Source organism: Leucopleurus acutus (assembly GCF_964270905.1).
Source record: "Leucopleurus acutus genome assembly, chromosome: 1".
In the NCBI taxonomy this organism is placed as follows: Eukaryota; Metazoa; Chordata; class Mammalia; order Artiodactyla; family Delphinidae; genus Leucopleurus; species Leucopleurus acutus.
Genome location: NC_139142.1, coordinates 187533898 through 187551042, shown reverse-complemented (window position 1 = coordinate 187551042; position 17145 = coordinate 187533898). Strand labels below are relative to the sequence as shown.

Below are 17145 nucleotides of genomic sequence, written 5' to 3'. Positions count from 1 at the left end.
GTCTCCTTAGTATTAATTGGTTTGTTCAGATTTTCTGTTTCTCCATGATTCAGTGTTGATAGACTGTATGTTTCTTGTAATTTATCAGTTTCTTCTTGATTATCCAATGGTGATGTACAGTTTCTATAGTATTCTTATCTTTTTTATTTCTGTGGTGTCCATTATAATTTCTCCTCTTTGATTTTTTATTTGCTTGAGTCTTTGTTTTATTATTTCTCAGTTGAAAGGTTTCTCAATTTTGTTTAACTTTAAAAAAAAACAGCTGTTACTTTATTGATTTTTGTATTATTCTTCTAGTCTCTTTCTGCTTTGATATTTATTTCCTTTCTTCTGATAACTTTGGGCTTGGATTTTTTTCTTCTTTTTCTAGTACTTAGTTGTAAAGTTAGGTTGTTTGAGATCTTTTTTCTAAATATAGATGTTTATTACTTTAAACTTTCTTCTTAGAACTGCTTTTGATGCATCCCATAAATTTTGGCATGTTGTTTTTATTTTCTTTTTTTCAAGATAATTTTTTATTTTATCTCCATTTGTTCTTTGACTCACTGGTTATTTGAGAGTGTATTGTTTGATTTGCTCTTACCTGTGAATTTTCCAGTTTTTCTCCTGTTATTGATTTCTTTTCTGCAACCATTGGGTTCAGAAGACATACTTGGTATGATTTCAGTGTTCTTAAATTTGCTAAGATTTGTTTTGTTACCTATCATATGATCTACTCTGGAGAATGTTTTGTGTGTTCTTGAAAAGCATGTATATTCTGCTGCTGCTATTGGTGGAATGTTTTGTATATGTCTGTTAGAGCTCGTTGGTCTAACGTATAGTTCAAATTCAATGTTTCCTTATTGATTTTCTGTCTAGATGATCTATCCATTGTTGAAAGTGATGTGTTGAAGTGCCCTTCTTCAACAGAACTATTTTCTCTTTTTTCCCTTCAGATCTGTTAGTATTGCTTAACATGTTTAGGTGCTCTGATGTTGGGAGCATTTATATTTATTGTTTTATTTTCTTGATGAATTGACCCCTTTATCATCATATAATTACCTTCTTTGTCTCTTGTTACAGTTTTTGAGTTAAAGTCTATTTTGTCTGATATGAGTATAGCTATACCTGCTCTTTTGGTGTCCATGTTGCATAGAATGTCTTCTTCATCTTTTCACTTTGAGCCTATGTGTCCTTAAAGATGAAGTGAGTCTCATGGAGGCAGCATGTAGTTGAATCTTATTTTTTTATTTATCCACTCAGCCACTTTGAACATTTTGATTAGTGAATTTATTCCATTTACATTTAAAATATTTATTGAGAGGCAAGGACTTGCTAATGTGTCTTATTGTTTTCTGGTTATTTTGTATTTCCCATGTTCTTTTCTTCCTCTCTTGCTGCCTCCCTTTGTGAATTAATGATTGTCTGTAGTGGTACACTTTGATTCCCTTTTCTTTATTTTTTATGTATCAACTGTAGGATTTTGCTTGTCATTTTCATGAGGCTTACATAAAACATATTGCAGATATAACAATCTTTTTAAGCTGATAATGTCTTAGCTTTGATTACATATAGAAATGCTACCCTTCTACTACCCCCCCAATATTTTATGTTTTTGATGTAACAGTTTACCTTTTTTTGTATTATGTATCCATTATCAAATTATTATAACTATACTTATTTTTAATAATTTTGTCCTGTAACTTTCATACTAGAGCTGAGTGATTAACACACCACCATATTACAGTATTAGAGTTTTCTGAGTTTGCCTATATATCTATCTTTATTAGTGTTATTATATGTTCATGTGTTACTAATTAGCATTCTTTCATTTCACGTTGAATAACTTTTTTTTAGCATTTCTAATGTAATGCAAGTCTAGTGATGATTGACTTCCTCAGCTTTTGTTTGTCTGTGACAGTTTATCCTTCAGTTTTGACAGATATCTTTACCAGTTAAAATATTCTTGGTTGCAAGTTTTTTTTTTTTTTCTTTCAGAACTCTGAATATATTATCCCACTATCTTCTGGCCCACAAGGCTTCTGCTGTGAAATCCACAGATAGCCTTATGAGGACTCCCTTGTATATGAGGAATTTTTTTTCTATTGCTGGCTTTAAAATTCTCTATTTGTCTTTGATTTTAGACATTATTTAGATAATGTCTTAGAAATGATCATTTGGGGTTGAAATTTTGGGGTGACTTATTAGCTCATGAACCTGGATGTCCAAATCTCTCTCCAGATGGGACGTTCTCAACCATTACTTTAAAATAAGCTTTCTACCCTTTCTCCCACTCTTCTCCTGAAATTCCAATAATGCATAGATTCTTTTAATGGTATACCATAGTTCAGGTAGGCTTTCTTCAGTCTTTCTTATTCTTTTGTTGTTGTTGTTTTCCTTTTACTGGATAATTTAAAACAATCCGTCTTCTACTTCACAGATTTTTTTTCTTTAGCTTGATCCATTCTGATGTTGATGCTCTTTATTATATCTTTCATTTCATTAATTGTATCCTTCAGCTCCAGAATTTCTGTTTGATTCTCTACTATGTTTTCTGTCACTCTGTTAAACTTCTTATTATGTTCATGTGTTGTTTTCCTGATTTTATTGGATTGTCTGTGTTTTCTTGTGGCTCACTGAGATTCCTTAAACATTTTTTTTGAATTATCTTTCAGGCTAAGTGTAGATATTCATTTCTTTGGGGTTGGTTACTAGAGAATTATTTGTTTCTTTGATGGCGTCATGTTTCCTTGATTTTTCATATACCTTGGCATCTTGCTTTCCTGGCTTTGCATTTGAATAAGCAGGCCCCTCCTTCAGTCTTTACTTATTGGCTTAATGAGAGACATACCTTCATATGGCCAATCTGCTTGGTATTCTGGGGCTTTCTCAGGCTTTTTCTAGGGATGTGCCTGCTCCACACTTCTTGTCACGTTTTTAGGGAGGGGGAATTCTTAAGATTATATGCCTTCTCTCAGTCCTACAAAGCCAGGCTATGTGCTGACACCCTCCCATTTGTTTACTTTCCCCAGAGTGGTGCTGAATGATAAAATTTTATGTGCTTCCTCCCAATATGGCAGAATTGAGGAAGCTTTCTGAACATGCTCACTATCTACAAAGGCTCAATCTTGCTCCCACTGAGTGTACACAAAGTGATCCAGCCATGTGGGGGGTGTGTGTATGTGTGTGTGTGTGTGAGGTACACTTAGTGTTGATGGTGCCCACGGCAACTTGAGGGTATCCACAGGTGAGGCTTTCCCGGTGGCTTGTGGATGGGCTTCCTGATGATTCCACAAAGTGGTTAGTAGGATTAACATCCCTCTGATGCCTCCAAGAGTCCTGGATGCTGTTCTCCAAGCACCTCCCTACCTTCTAGTTTTTCAGTAAACCTCACCTTTCTGGATAGGATAAGAAAGAAGTCGGGCTCTTTGGCAGCATCCTGAATAGCTGGGAAAGCCAGTCACTCACTCACATGCTCTCACTTTCTCCCATGGGAGAAATCATAGGCCAAGAAAGTCTCTCTTGGAACTGAGCTTTGCTTCCTTGGAGTGATGTGGTTAAAGAGAAACTAGTCTTCTTATCCTCTTTATTGCATCAAATCTTGGATTTTTGTTGTTGTAGTTGCTCCAACACTGTGCCGGAACTTCTCTGCTATACTCCCAGACTTCCACAAAGACACTTTCATCTGTGGGTAATTGTAAAACTTAGTGTCCTTTGGGGAAAAGAGGGTAGAAAAGTCTTATTTTGCCATTTTGATGATATCACTCCTCTGTTTTCTTATTGATATTTTGTTTGGATGTTCTATCCATTATTGAAAATGGGTATTGAAATCCACTGTTGTGGATTTCAGCTGTCAATGTTTGCTTCATATGTTTGGAGGTTCTGATATTGGGTGCACATATATTTATAAGTGTCATATCTTCTTGATGAATTGGCCCTTTTACTATTATATGATGTCCTTCTTTGTATCTTTTGATAGTTTTTGTTTTAAAGTCTGTTTTGTCTGATACAAGTTTTGTCACTCTTTCTCTCACTTAGTTAGCATTTTTATGGAATATCTTTTTCATTACTTCACTTTCAGCCTGTTTATGTCTTTAAACATAAAGTTATTTTCTTATAGATGGCATATAGATGGGTCTTTAAAAAATTGATTCAATTTTTAAAAATTGGTATCTTTCTGTGTGTGTGTGTGTGTGTGTGTGTGTGTGTGTGTGTGTGTCAAAAATAGGTATCTTTTGACTGGGGAGTGTATTTTTAAAGTCATTATTGATAGGGAAAGATTTACTCTGATCATTTTGTTAATTTTTTGGGTCTCTTTTTAGCTTTCTGTCTCTGTTTTCCTCTCTTGCTCTTTCCTTTTTGTTCTATTGATTTTTAAAAATTTTCATTTTCATTACTTTCTTATTTTTTCCTACATATCTTTTATAGATATTTTCTTTGTGGTTACTATAGGGCTTACATAAAGCATTCTATAGTTATAACAGTCTATTTTATATTGACAACAATTTGATTTCAATTTCACACAATAACTCTACTGTTTTACTCTCCTTTTAATGTTCTTGTTGTCACAGATTATATCTTTTTTATATTTTGTATTTATTAACATGTTTTTATAGTCTGTGTTTTGTATACTTTTGTGTTTCTGTTTAGATTCCATTAATTTCAGTTTGAACGACTCTCTCTGGTATTCCTTATAGGGCAGGTCTAGTGGTGATAAGCTCTCAAGCTTTTGTTTATCTGGGAAAGTCTTTATTTTTGCTTTGTTTTTTAAGAATTGTTTTGCTGGATAGAGTATTATTAGTTGGCAGGATTTTTTTTTTCTTTCAGCACTTTTAATATATCATCCCACTCCTTTGTTGTCTTCAGGGTTTCTGCTGAGTAATCTGTTGGTAGTATTGTAGGGGTTCCTTGTATGTGAGAAGTCACTTTTCTCTTACTGATTTCAAAATTCTCTCTTTGTTTTAGACTTCTGATGCTTCGATTATAATGTACCTTGGTGTGAAATTCTTTAGGTTTCCTTTTTGGAGACATTTAGGTTTCTTCAAACGGGGTATCAATTTTATCTCCCAGATTTGGGGAGTTTTAAGCGATTATTTTCAAATAAACTTTCTTTCCCTTTCTGTCTTCTTCTGAGACTCTGTAATGTGTATACTGGTTTGTTTTATAATGTACCATTTGTCCTTTCAGTTCTTTACTTTTTTTTTTTTTTTTTTTTTTTGCGGTACGCGGGCCTCTCACTGCTGTGGCCTCTCCCGCCGCGGAGCACAGGCTCCGGACGCACAGGCTCAGCGGCCACGGCTCACGGGCCCAGCCGCTCCGCGGCATGCGGGATCCTCCTGGACCAGGGCACGAACCCGTGTCCCCTGCATCGGCAGGCGGACTCCCAACCACTGCGCCACCAGGGAAGCCCTCAGTTCTTTACTTTTTCATTTTTATCTTTTTTCTTTCTATGATAGGATAATTTCAAATGACCTGTCTTCAAGTTTGCTGACTCTTTCTTCTGTTTTATCAAATCTCGTATTGAACCCCTCTACTGAATTTTAAATTTCAGTTATTGTATTTTTTAGCTCCAAAATTTGTGTGGTGTTTTTTAAAGTATTTTCTATCTCTTTGTTGAAATACTCATTTTGTTCTTGCAACATTTTACTGAGGTAGTTAAGAGTTTCTATGATGGGCATTTTGAAATCTTTGTCAGGTAATTCATATACATACATTTCTTTAAGATAAGTTTCTGGAGCCTTTTATTGGGCCATGTTTCTTTCTTCTTGCTCCTTGACACTATGTGTTAATGTCTGCACATGTGAAAAATCTACCACCTCTCTACAGACTGGATTCATACAGAGGAAAACCTTCTCCATTCAGCCAGGCTAGAGGTTCTGGAAACCTGTCACACCTATTGTGTTGATGTGTCTTCCCTGGACTTGTGTATGTAAATTCTTAATTAGAAGGGGTTCTCTTTTTTACAGGAGTTCATGATCTCTTGCTCCCTCTGGTATCTCTCTGCTGTTCTGCAGACCCTGTGGAGCAGCAGCCTACCACCCAACTCTTGTTTGTTTGTTGGTTTTGTTTTCACAAGTCCCCAGGCTTGTAGTGTATGTGGAGGCTGGTCAGTGCTCTGAGAGATACAAGACAGATAACAGTCCCTTGGCATAGTTCTTTGAAAAGTCTGAACATTGGACATATATTTGAGTCTTCTCCTTCCTTCCCCAGGGAGAATCTTGAAACTGTTTTCTCAAACGCATTGTTCTGAGCTGGGGAGAGGAGCTTTGACTTTTGAGTGCATACTAGTCTAAACTGTCATCTTTGTTCTTAGTGGTCCCTAAACAACTAGAATATTCTGGGTCCCATTAGTACATCAAGACAGGCAATACAGAAGCTAGGGCCTCAGGCATCCCCCTGAAAAGCTGAAATGTGGGTGAATGTTCCAATTCTTTTCCTCCCCAGGAGGAAGCTGGGATTGGGGGGGGGGGGTTGCCTGCTTGTATACTAGCTCATATTGAATGTATACTCGTTGAGTGTATACTAGCTCATATTATCACCTTTGTTCTCAGCAGCTCCCAACCTTAGGCCCTTTCCTCTCAGTGTTGAGATTCAATCCAGACAGAAACCAGTCCCACAGTAGCCCCCCAAAAAGTCTGAGCTTTGGACACATGTTTTAGTCCTTTTCTTCACTTCCCAGGGGCAAGCTGGGAGCTGACATTTTCCTCCTGATTAGTGGTGCTGAGATAGGAGGAAGAATTATTGCTAGAGGGCATCACAAATTTACCTTCTGGCTTCTGTATTGCTGGTTCATCTTCAACCCATTCTGCAGGAACCTCTCACCTGGTCTCTGCATTTCTCACAAAGAGAATTGGTCCTTGTATTGTTGTTGAATTGGTATCTCCATGGGGAGGAGAGTCTAGGGTTTTCTGTTCTGCCATCTTCCTGATGTCACCATCTTGACTTCTTAACTTAGATGTGGCCATGTGATTTCCTTAGGTCAGTTTAGCATGAATTGGTCATGTGTGGAAGCATTAGGGTCCAGTGTGTGCTTCCCTTCATTCTCTCTTTTCCTTTGCTGCTGTGGCTAGGAATGTTGCAGATAGTAAGATTTATATCAGCCCTAGTTCCAAAGTGATAATGTTGAGCAGAACCTCTAGGTAAACTTTAATGAACATGGAGTAGGGACAGGAAATAGATCTTTGTATTTAAGCCACTGGAATTTTACAATTGTTTGTTACTTCAACATAATCTCACCTATCTCAGTTTATACAGTTTGCAATGATACAATCATAAATGATATGGCCGATTTTTTGTTCTGTTCTTCTTTAGTTTGGGCATCAGGGTACTGTTAACATTGTAAAATGAAATGGAGAAAAATGTGTCTTTTTCTAAATTTTTTATAGGTTATATAGCATAGATATTCTGTAATCCTTGATGGTTTCATAGACATTTCCCCTAAAACTCTTTAGCCTTATGACATTTTTAGCAGTAGATTTTCAGTATTTTCCCCTGAGGATATTAGTCTATTCAAGTTTTTTTGTATTTCATTAAATATATTTGGTAATATATTTTGTGAGAACGTTATTTACTTTGTCTAGACTTATATCACTTTTGATACAAAGATATATAAAATATTGTCTTATAATTTTAAAATATCTTCTATTTTCTATAGTTATATTCTTTTTGTATTTCTTGTATTTACTGGAAGAAGTAAAAGTAGTAGTTTAGAGCTCAGGCTCTGGAGCTGAACTTCTTGGGTATGAATTCAAGCTCAGCCAGTTATTAATCATATAACTTTGGTTAAACTAATTACCTTCTCTGTCCCTCAGTTTTCTCATGTACAGATGAAGGAATAATATTTTGTGCTTCAAAGAATCATTTTGATAATTAAGACATAAACTTGAGAACTTAAAGTGGTCCCGGACATTTTCACAAGTTTCTGATGGAATCCAACGTAGTTCCTTCCCTTTTAAAAAATTTAGCTTTTTACAGAACAATAACAACACTGATAACAATAGTACTATGTTATTGACAGGCTTCTAATGCTTCTTCAAATCCCAGAGCAATCATTCTCCTGAAATCAGAGTAGACAGAAATCATGAATTCTAATTCTAACTGGTGAATAGTAGACTGTGCCCTTGGCACTCTCTTCTTTTAAACTTCTAATTAAATTACTTTGTATGATTTTATAACTCATACTATTCTTCTTTTTTTAGTTCTAAGATTATCCTAGCATTAGCAAGTAGGAATTTATCCAAGATAATTACTGTGGCTTTATGACATGACCCTAGTACTAGTAGTCATTGAGAAATTCCCTACTGTTTAGTTTAGTATGACAAGATGTCCCATGCTGTCTTGCACATTTCCTGTCTTGCACGTTTCCTGTCTCATAGCTGGAATCAGCTCTTTTTCCTAGGAGCCGTGATTTTTTTTAATGGCAAATGTTATTAGAAACCAAGATCTGAAAACTAATTGTGCCCATCGGTACTGGGGTAGCTTTGAGGTACATTGAGCAGTCAGACTAGAAAATACAAATACACGTGTGTGTCTATATGTATATATATATATTTATACACACATACATATACATATTCATACATACATATACCTACAAACACACACATGTGTGTATGTGCATGCATATATACATAGACATATTTAGAAATTATGAGTTTCTTACAGATACTTTCAATTCTAATCTATCCCCTCAAGGCTTGTTCTTGCCTTCTTCCACTTCTGTGTGCATGTCCCTTCTTTCATAGTGTAAATCCTGACTTCGCACAACATCAGCCTATTTACTTGTTTGCTCAATCCTGTAAAACTCTAAAAATGTTTTAGAACTGACTGATTAGCTTATACCATTAGAAAAACAAACCATGTAAAATATTTCATGATTTTATTTCTCTTACCCAAGATTGAGAGTGTAGTACTGTATTCATGAGTTAGTTGGATTAGTGCCTTTTTAATTTAAGTTCAGTTGATTTATTTCTTAAGTTGCTTTCCTGTTTAGTGCACTCGTCATATCCTTGTTAATATAATTTTTTGGAATATATAGAATATCAACCTACTTTCAAAAGAGACCAAGAGAGAGGGAGAGGGAGAGGGAGAGGGAGGGACAGAGAGAGAGAGAGAGAGAGAGAGAGAGATCATCTTTTCCTGAATCCCTTCCCCTACATTCCCCAGTTTACCCCTTCTGTTGCAAGTAACCATCTATTATATCGTTTTCTGGTTTATTATTTCTGTATTTCATTTTGTAAATGTAAGTGTCTCTATTTTTCTTAATTTTCCCCCTTCCCCTTCTTTCTTACCTCAGAGGTAATATGCTAGATATCTGCTTTTTCACTTTTATTTTTCACTTAACATTCTTTCTTGGAAATTCTTTCATGTCAGTTTCTAGAAAACTTATTCATTTTTACAGCTGTATATATATAGTTTATAGTATATTTCTTAGGTTATTCAAGCAATAGTCTGTGAATATTTAGCTGGTTTTGAATATTATGCAATTACAAATGATGCTGTGATAAGTAACCTTGTGCATATGTGTCTTCATTGTTTGGCCTATGATTGTAACCTGAAGTATAAATAACCGAAGAAAACTAGAGACTAATAGAAATATATTCAAAACACTCATTAAAACTTTTCTCACAATTTTCATGTCATACCTAGCATTATGGTAATTTATTTTTAACTTTATCAAAATGAAAGAAAGTTCTGCTGTACACTTGTATAAAGTTGAAGTTTAGGTATTTCACAATAGATATATATTTTCTATTCAGTGGGCTAAATGCATTTCTTGATGTAGGTTATGATGAAGCATCAGATGAAAAGCTTATGCTTAACCATCAGGATTCAGTGTCAAAACGCCAAACACAAGTAAAGAAACAAAGAACTTTCAAAAGGGAAAGACTCTCTAGTAAGTACAATAATTATGAATAACTTCATATTATTTTAAATTAAACTCATCAGAAGATCTTTTTTCTTTGCTTCCTGAAGATAATATCTCAGCATATGTTTTGCAGAAATTTTACATGTTGATTTTTTTTTTTTTTTTTTTTTGCGGTACACGGGCCTCACTGTTGTGGCCTCTCCCATTGTGGAGCACAGGCTCCCGACGCGCAGGCTCAGCGGCCATGGCTCACGGGCCCAGTTGCTCTGCGGCATGTGGGATCTTCCCGGACCAGGGCACGAACCCGTGTCCCCTGCATCGGCAGGCGGACTCTCAACCACTGCGCCACCAGGGAAGCCATACATGTTGATTTAAAGTATGAATACCCTAAGACAACTAGAGAGCAAAACTGAAATTATTGATACAATTTGGTTGGAATTTCTGATCATAAGACTATTTCATTCTCAGTATCCATTAAGGGCAATAATAGGTCAATAGTTGTCTCACTAAGGCTGTGTACCTTTCAGCCAACCTGGGAAATTTCTGCTCCAAAAGATCAGTGGGTGCCTCTCACCTATGTCAGTGTCTTTTTGCTATAGGCTTCGATGGGTGAAAAGAGGTCAGTAACTTAAAAACCAAATGGGGATCAGGTGGGTCCGAGGGAAGGCAGCTTGAATGGCCTGATGGAAGTCCTCCAGAGCATCCTGTTGGTTGGGTCTCCACTCAGAGGTAATAGCCTTTATGCTAACCCCACAGATATGTGCCATCAAACCCCTGTGGGCAGAATGCAAATGTGTTAGTACTCAGAGGGTCCCATCAATATTCAGACTTTTTTTTTTATAATTTGGGGAAGGGAGGGCCAAAAGATATGCAAACATCTCCTCTAGAGTAAGATTTTTATCTGCTGCCCTGGAATTTCACTTGGATACTAAGTCCTTGTCTATATTAATGACCCAGCCATGTTGCCACATATGGATCAACAGGGTGTGCAGTCCTGTGGGATGGTGCCTTTGCCTGGGCCCACCAGAAGGATGTCATCAATATAGTAGAAAGCTATTATTCCCTCTGTGAGTGGGACTTTTTCTAAGACATGCTCTATCCATTGAAGATAGGCAGATGGGGAATTTAGGGAGCCCTGTGGAAGGACATTAGTGGCATATTTCAATTAATTCTACATAAGGGTGAACTGATCCTGGTCATTTGCATGAAGAAGGTTGCTGAAAAGAGAGTTCAAGTTGTTGGTTGCTGTATACCAAGTTCCTTCACCTTGGGCAATAGCTTCTGTGACAGTCACAGTGCCAGGTTGGTACTAACACTCTGTGCAGCCTTAATTACTTAGTCTGTAGGCACCTGATGTTTTGTGCACAGGCCTGTTAAATGGAGAAATAGTCTATGGAATTTGTTGGCTTCTTTAAGCTCAGCAACAAGGGCAGTTATTTCTTTTTTACACCCAGGGAGTCAATATTGCTTTTGGTAGATATGGGCACTAGGTTCTGGTAGTTGGGTCGCTCAAGATCTTCCACCTGCCCCATTAAAATATCCTAACTGCAGCAAATCCCGTCACAACATGAGAGTGGATGCGAGTGGTGGGTCACATAAATAATACATCTATACCGACAATATATTCAGTAGTAGAGGCCATAGCAATGCACTGTACGGTAGTGTGGCCTGGAAAAGGTTTCTGTTTGTGATGGTGGCCCCAAACCAGACAGCATTATCTGTTTTCCCCACATCCTGGTGCCAGGGCTTGTGGGGATTACAGTTATCAGTGTACCGCCATCCAGAAGGCCCAAGAAATGTAATTCTCGCCTGCCTGCAATTGTACTGGAATAGGCCCTCATATATCTTCACTGGGGATGTAGGAACCTTGGTATAACCCTATCTTGTTTTTTATTTATTTTTATTTATTTATTTTTTTTTGTGGTATGCGGGCCTCTCACTGTTGTGGCCTCTCTCGTTGCGGAGCACAGGCTCCGGACGCGCAGGCTCAGCGGCCATGGCCCACGGGCCTAGCCACTCCGCGGCATGTGGGATCTTCCCGAACCGGGGCACGAACCCGTGTCCCCTGCATCAGCAGGCGGACTCTCAACCACTGCGCCACCAGGGAAGCCCTTGTTTTTTATTTTTGAAAGCTGTGATCAGGGTCAGTGTATGTGGAGTTCTTTGATCCATCTCAGAATTCACTGATAAAGGTAGCGAGAATAGCACTTGCATTATTCATAGCGGCCACCACAAAGTGGACTGTAGTGGGGCTACATGCTGGGTCCTCATGGCCCATCATCTAACAATGAGTATCTTGGTGGAGAGCATTAATTTGCTGCTTTCAGACCCCACTGTATGGTAATCAGGCCCATAGATTTTTAGGTAAGGTCATTGCCCATAACATCCAGTAGAGGGAGCATTATTACCATTTTTACATCACTTTTTCTTTCTGGGCAGCAATTTCTGCATGCCTGAAAATTTGCCAATTAGGATCTGACTGTGTCACAACTGACTGACACAACTTATGAGGAAATTTGATTGAGCTTGATAACCAATAGGATTCACAAAAGTGAACTTAGAAATCTGAGTCTGTTAAGACCCAAGTCTAAGTTCTCTCCAGGTCACTGGGCAAAGTGATTCCAAAGTCCTATACATTCTTTTATATTAAAGGCATGAGTCTCGGTGTCAGGACTTAGAACTAACAATAGTCATAGAGTATAACTCAGCTTTCAGGGTCTCTGATGACTTTTAGGTCTGTCTCTGGAGAACCATAGCCATTAGCTAGGGAATTGGTTCCCTAGCTCTCTTAAGAGTCCCTCTGTTAGATCTCTAATTTGACTCATCAGTGGAACTTGACCAGAGTTTGGAGGCTAAAGTGAAGGTCCAATGTTCCCTTCAAACTGAAAGTCTTATTTAACAATTTGTGAGAACTTTCTAAGGTGCTCTGTGGCCTCCACCAGCACTTTCTGAGGCTCACAGGCTAAGTGTCCCATTGGATCCTCACACTCTTGCAGTTGATCCATTTGCAAAGTCCAAGGGTGGCCCAAATCTTCTCTCACACCTCCTAAAAGTGCTTTGTAGGATCTACAGCATTATATTGATCACTTTGCTCACTGTACCGGTTTCTCAGAGAGCTAGAGAGCTGCCGGTTGTCAAGTTGGCCAATTAAGATAACAAACTAAACAAAGTAAAATTCTGCCTTTTTTCACTTACTCTGATAGTATAAGCAAGGATCTAAACAGAAAAGGGCTGAAGCTCTACCAGTCTTCCATTTTCCCCACAGAACAGCACTAGGCAAGGGTCAGGTGTATCATTATAGACAGGAGAGAGTGGGGGCAACATCTCACTGCCCCAAACAAAAGGCTCCTGCTGTCTTAAGGACACTGGGCCCAGGGGAAGGATGAGGAGGCAGAGTTTGGAGCAGATAAGTACTTTACACCGAATCAGACTGAGAATAGTGTCTTCCAGGTCTATCTTTAAGGTGGCGTAGGTAGAGGCATCTGAACAGTACAGGTTCAGTACATCTGAACCTCTGAATGGAGGTTCCTAGGCCAGAATGCAGATAAATGTAAGATCATGGTCATCTAGAAGTGGAGGTTAAGGGTCAGCCTGACTGCAGCTACTTCTAGTGCCTGCAGTGTATACATCAAGTCAGTGTGGGGTTGGAGGCTTTTCCCTGTAAGAACTGCCAGGTAGGTTTGTAATTGCTTATGGGGCTGAAAGATCATATACAGGGTTTTGACTTGCAGTTGGAATCTCAGTGTATGTATACACACACACACACACACACACACATTCATACGTACCTACACCTACATACACATAAAAGTGAACATATATATGCATATACACATACATAGGCATATTTAGAAATTATGAGTTCTTACAGGCACCTTCAATTCCAGTTAATATCCCTAGGGCTTGTTTTTGCCTGCCTTCATTTTATATGTGGATGTCCTTCCACAGTGAGAATCCTGACTTTGAGCAACATCAACACATTTATATATTCACTCCATCCTATAATACTTCTAAAATTGTTTCAGTCACTTAGCTGATACTAGGGGAAAAAACCTACTAAATTTTTTGTGATTTTTTTTTTTTTTTTTTTTTTTTTTGCATCCCACTTTCTTGCCTAAGACTGAGAGTATATGTCAAATACTGTTGATGAACTACTTGGATTTGTGCTTATTTTTTTCCTGCAGTAGGTTGATTAAGGTTGCTTCCAACGTTAGTCTTTTTATTTTTTACTTTAGTTTTATTTTTGGAATATGTAAAACATGACCCTTTTCTAAAAGTAATAAATATGCAAAAATATATATAAAGCATCATTTCTTTCTTATTCCTTCCCTACATTCCTTAGTCCTCACCCTCCTTTAGTAGGTATCCAACTAAATTGTTTTTTGGTTTGTCTTTTCTGTGTTTCATTGAAAAAATAACTTTTTTTCCTCTTTATGTATTTATTTCTTATGTCCCTTTCTTTCTTTTACCAAAGGTGAAAAAGATAGCATGCTAAATATTCTTTTTTTTGTGTGGTATGCGGGCCTCTCACTGTTGTGGCCTCTCCCATTGCGGAGCACAGGCTCCGGACGCGCAGGCTCAGCGGCCATGGCTCACGGGCCTAGACGCTCCGCAGCATGTGGGATCTTCCCGGACTGGGACACGAACCCGTGTCCCTGCATCGGCAGGCAGACTCTCAACCACTGCGCCACCAGGGAAGCCCTAGATATTCTTTATTTCAGTTTTTTTTTTCATTTATTGTTGCCTCCTAGAAATCCCTCCAGTTCGTTTTATAGAGACCTTTTGCATTTCTTTTACAGTAGTAGGTACACTTGTTATACTACATCATATACCATAATTTATACTTCACCATCGTTTATAATATATACTTTAATTTATTCAACCAATCTTCTATGCTTATATATTTTGCTGCTTTTAACTATTTTGCAATTACACATAATATTGTAATGAAACACTTGTACTTACACATTTTCTTTTTTTTTTTTAAGAAGTCAACATAGGTTTGTGTTTTTCTTTAACATCATTATTGGAGTATAATTGCTTTACAATGGTGTGTTAGTTTCTGCTTTATAACAAAGTGAATCAGCTATACATATACATATATCCCCATATCTCCTTCCTCTTGTGTCTCCCTCCCACCCTCCCTGTCCCACCCCTCTAGGTGGTCACAAAGCACTGAGCTGATCTCCCTGTGCTGTGCGGCTGCTTCCCACTAGCTATCTATTTTACATGGGGTAGTATGTACACAATTTCATTGTTTGGCCTATAAATATGTATTTACCTAAAGTATAAATAACACAAGAAAACTAGAGACTAATATAAAACATATTTGATGTCTAGGAATGTTTATGAAACACTGAGACTGTTTCACCATACATCTATCAAAAATGATCTCACAATTTTCATGTGGATCTAGCATTGTGGCAATTTATTTAAAACTTTATAAAAATGAGAGAAGATGCTGCTGCATAATTATTATAAATTTGAAATTAGAGATTTCACAATAAATCTATTTTCCCATTTAAGTGGAGTGAATGTATCTCTTTTTGAAGCTCATGATAAAGTACCAGATAAGAAGCTTATGCATGAGAATCAAGATTCAGTGTCAAAAATCCAACAGCAAGTAAAGAAAGAAAGAAATCTCAGAAGGGAAGGACACACTAGTAAGTATAGTAATTATAGAAAATTTTTAAATATTTTAAATTAAACTCATCAAATGAGCTTTTTTGTTTGGTTCATGGATATGTATTTGGGCATGCATTTTATTTTATTTTATTTTTTAAATTAAGTCAATTTATTTATTTTTAATTTTTTGGCCTCGCTGCATGGCATGTGGGCTCTTAGTTCCCCAACCAGGGATCAAACCCGCGCCCCCTGCAGTAGAAGTGCAGAGTCTTAACCACAGGACCAGCAGGGAAGTCCTGGGCATATACTTCATAGAAAATTTCTACTTTGACCTAAAGTGTTAAAACCCTAAGATAATTAGAGAACAGAAACAAAAGTATTGATACCTTTTGATTGAGATTTCTAGTACTAAGATTATTTTAAGGCCTTGGGTTATGTACTCAGTATGATTCAATAACAGACCATCAACTGACTCTTAAAGGGTGTACACTTCTGAGCTCTCTCCAGGAGATTTGGGTCCATAAGTTCAGCAGTTAACTCTGACATGTCTGTGGCAGTGTCCTTTAGTCATAGCCCATAGTTGGTGAACAAAGAGGTGCTGAGACCTGTAACTCAAACAGGAGATGTGGATCACAGGGACCAAAGGGAATGGTCAAATTCAACATCATGAGATTTTTCCATATGTTTTTTTCAAGAAATTTTATAGTTTTAGGTCTTAAGTTTCAGTCTTTAACCCATTTTGAATTAATTTTTGTGTATGATGTAAGGTAAACATCCAACTTTATTGTTTTACATGTAGATATCAGTTTATTCACCTATTTCTTGGAGACACTGTTCTTTCCCCATAGATTGTTCTTGACACCCTTATTAAAGGTCATCAACTATACATGTGAGGGTCTAAGCTCTTTAATCTATTCCATTGGTCTGTATGTCTGTCTTTATGCCCCTACCACACTATTTTGATTACCTGTGCTTTGTAATATGTTTTGAAATTAGTAAATGCTAGAGGTATAAATTCGTTATTCTTTTTCAAGATGTTTTGGCTATTTGGGATCCTTTGAGATCCTGTATAAATTTTAGCATGCGTTTTTCTATTTCTTCTGCCAAAAATGCACTTGGATTTTTATAGGGATTACACTGAATCTGTAGATTGCTTTGGGTAGTACTGAGACCTTAACTATATTAAGTTTTCAAATCCAGGAACATGGGATGTTTTTTCATTTATTTGTCTCTTCTTTAATTTCTTTCAGCAGTGTTTTTTTTAATTAATTTTTATTGGAGTATAGTTGCTTTACAATGTTGTATTAGTTTCTACTCTACAGAAAAGTGAATCAGCTATACGTATACATATATCCCCTCCTTTTTGGATTTCCTTCTCATTTAGGTCACCCCAGTGCATTTAGTAGCGTTCCCTGTACTATACAGTAGGTTCTCATTAGTTGTCTATTTTATACATAGTATCAATAGTGTATATATGTCAATCCCAATCTCCCAATTCATCCCATCCCCTTCCATTCCCCCTTGGTATCCATACATTTGTTCGCGAGTCTGTGTCTCTGTTTCTGCTTTGCAAATAAGATCATCTATACCATTTTTCTAGATTCCACATATATGCGTTAATATATGATATTTGTTTTTCTCTTTCTGGCTTCACTTTCATGTTGTGGCTATCG

At 37.2% G+C, this 17145-nt stretch overlaps 1 protein-coding gene across 18 annotated transcripts in view; it reads left to right on the top strand.

Annotated features, from left to right (window-relative positions):
• Window positions 1–17145, top strand: part of CCDC7 (coiled-coil domain containing 7) — a 288810-nt gene that overhangs the window by 113123 nt on the left and 158542 nt on the right. For 17 of the 18 annotated variants that reach the window (XM_082854543.1, XM_082854542.1, XM_082854544.1 and 14 more), the window contains 2 exons: window positions 9764–9874; window positions 15400–15510. In XM_082854543.1, coding sequence (XP_082710669.1) covers window positions 9764–9874; window positions 15400–15510 — 222 coding nt within the window. The remainder of the gene's footprint in view (window positions 1–9763; window positions 9875–15399; window positions 15511–17145) is intronic. The other variant, XM_082854534.1, reaches the window with a different exon arrangement.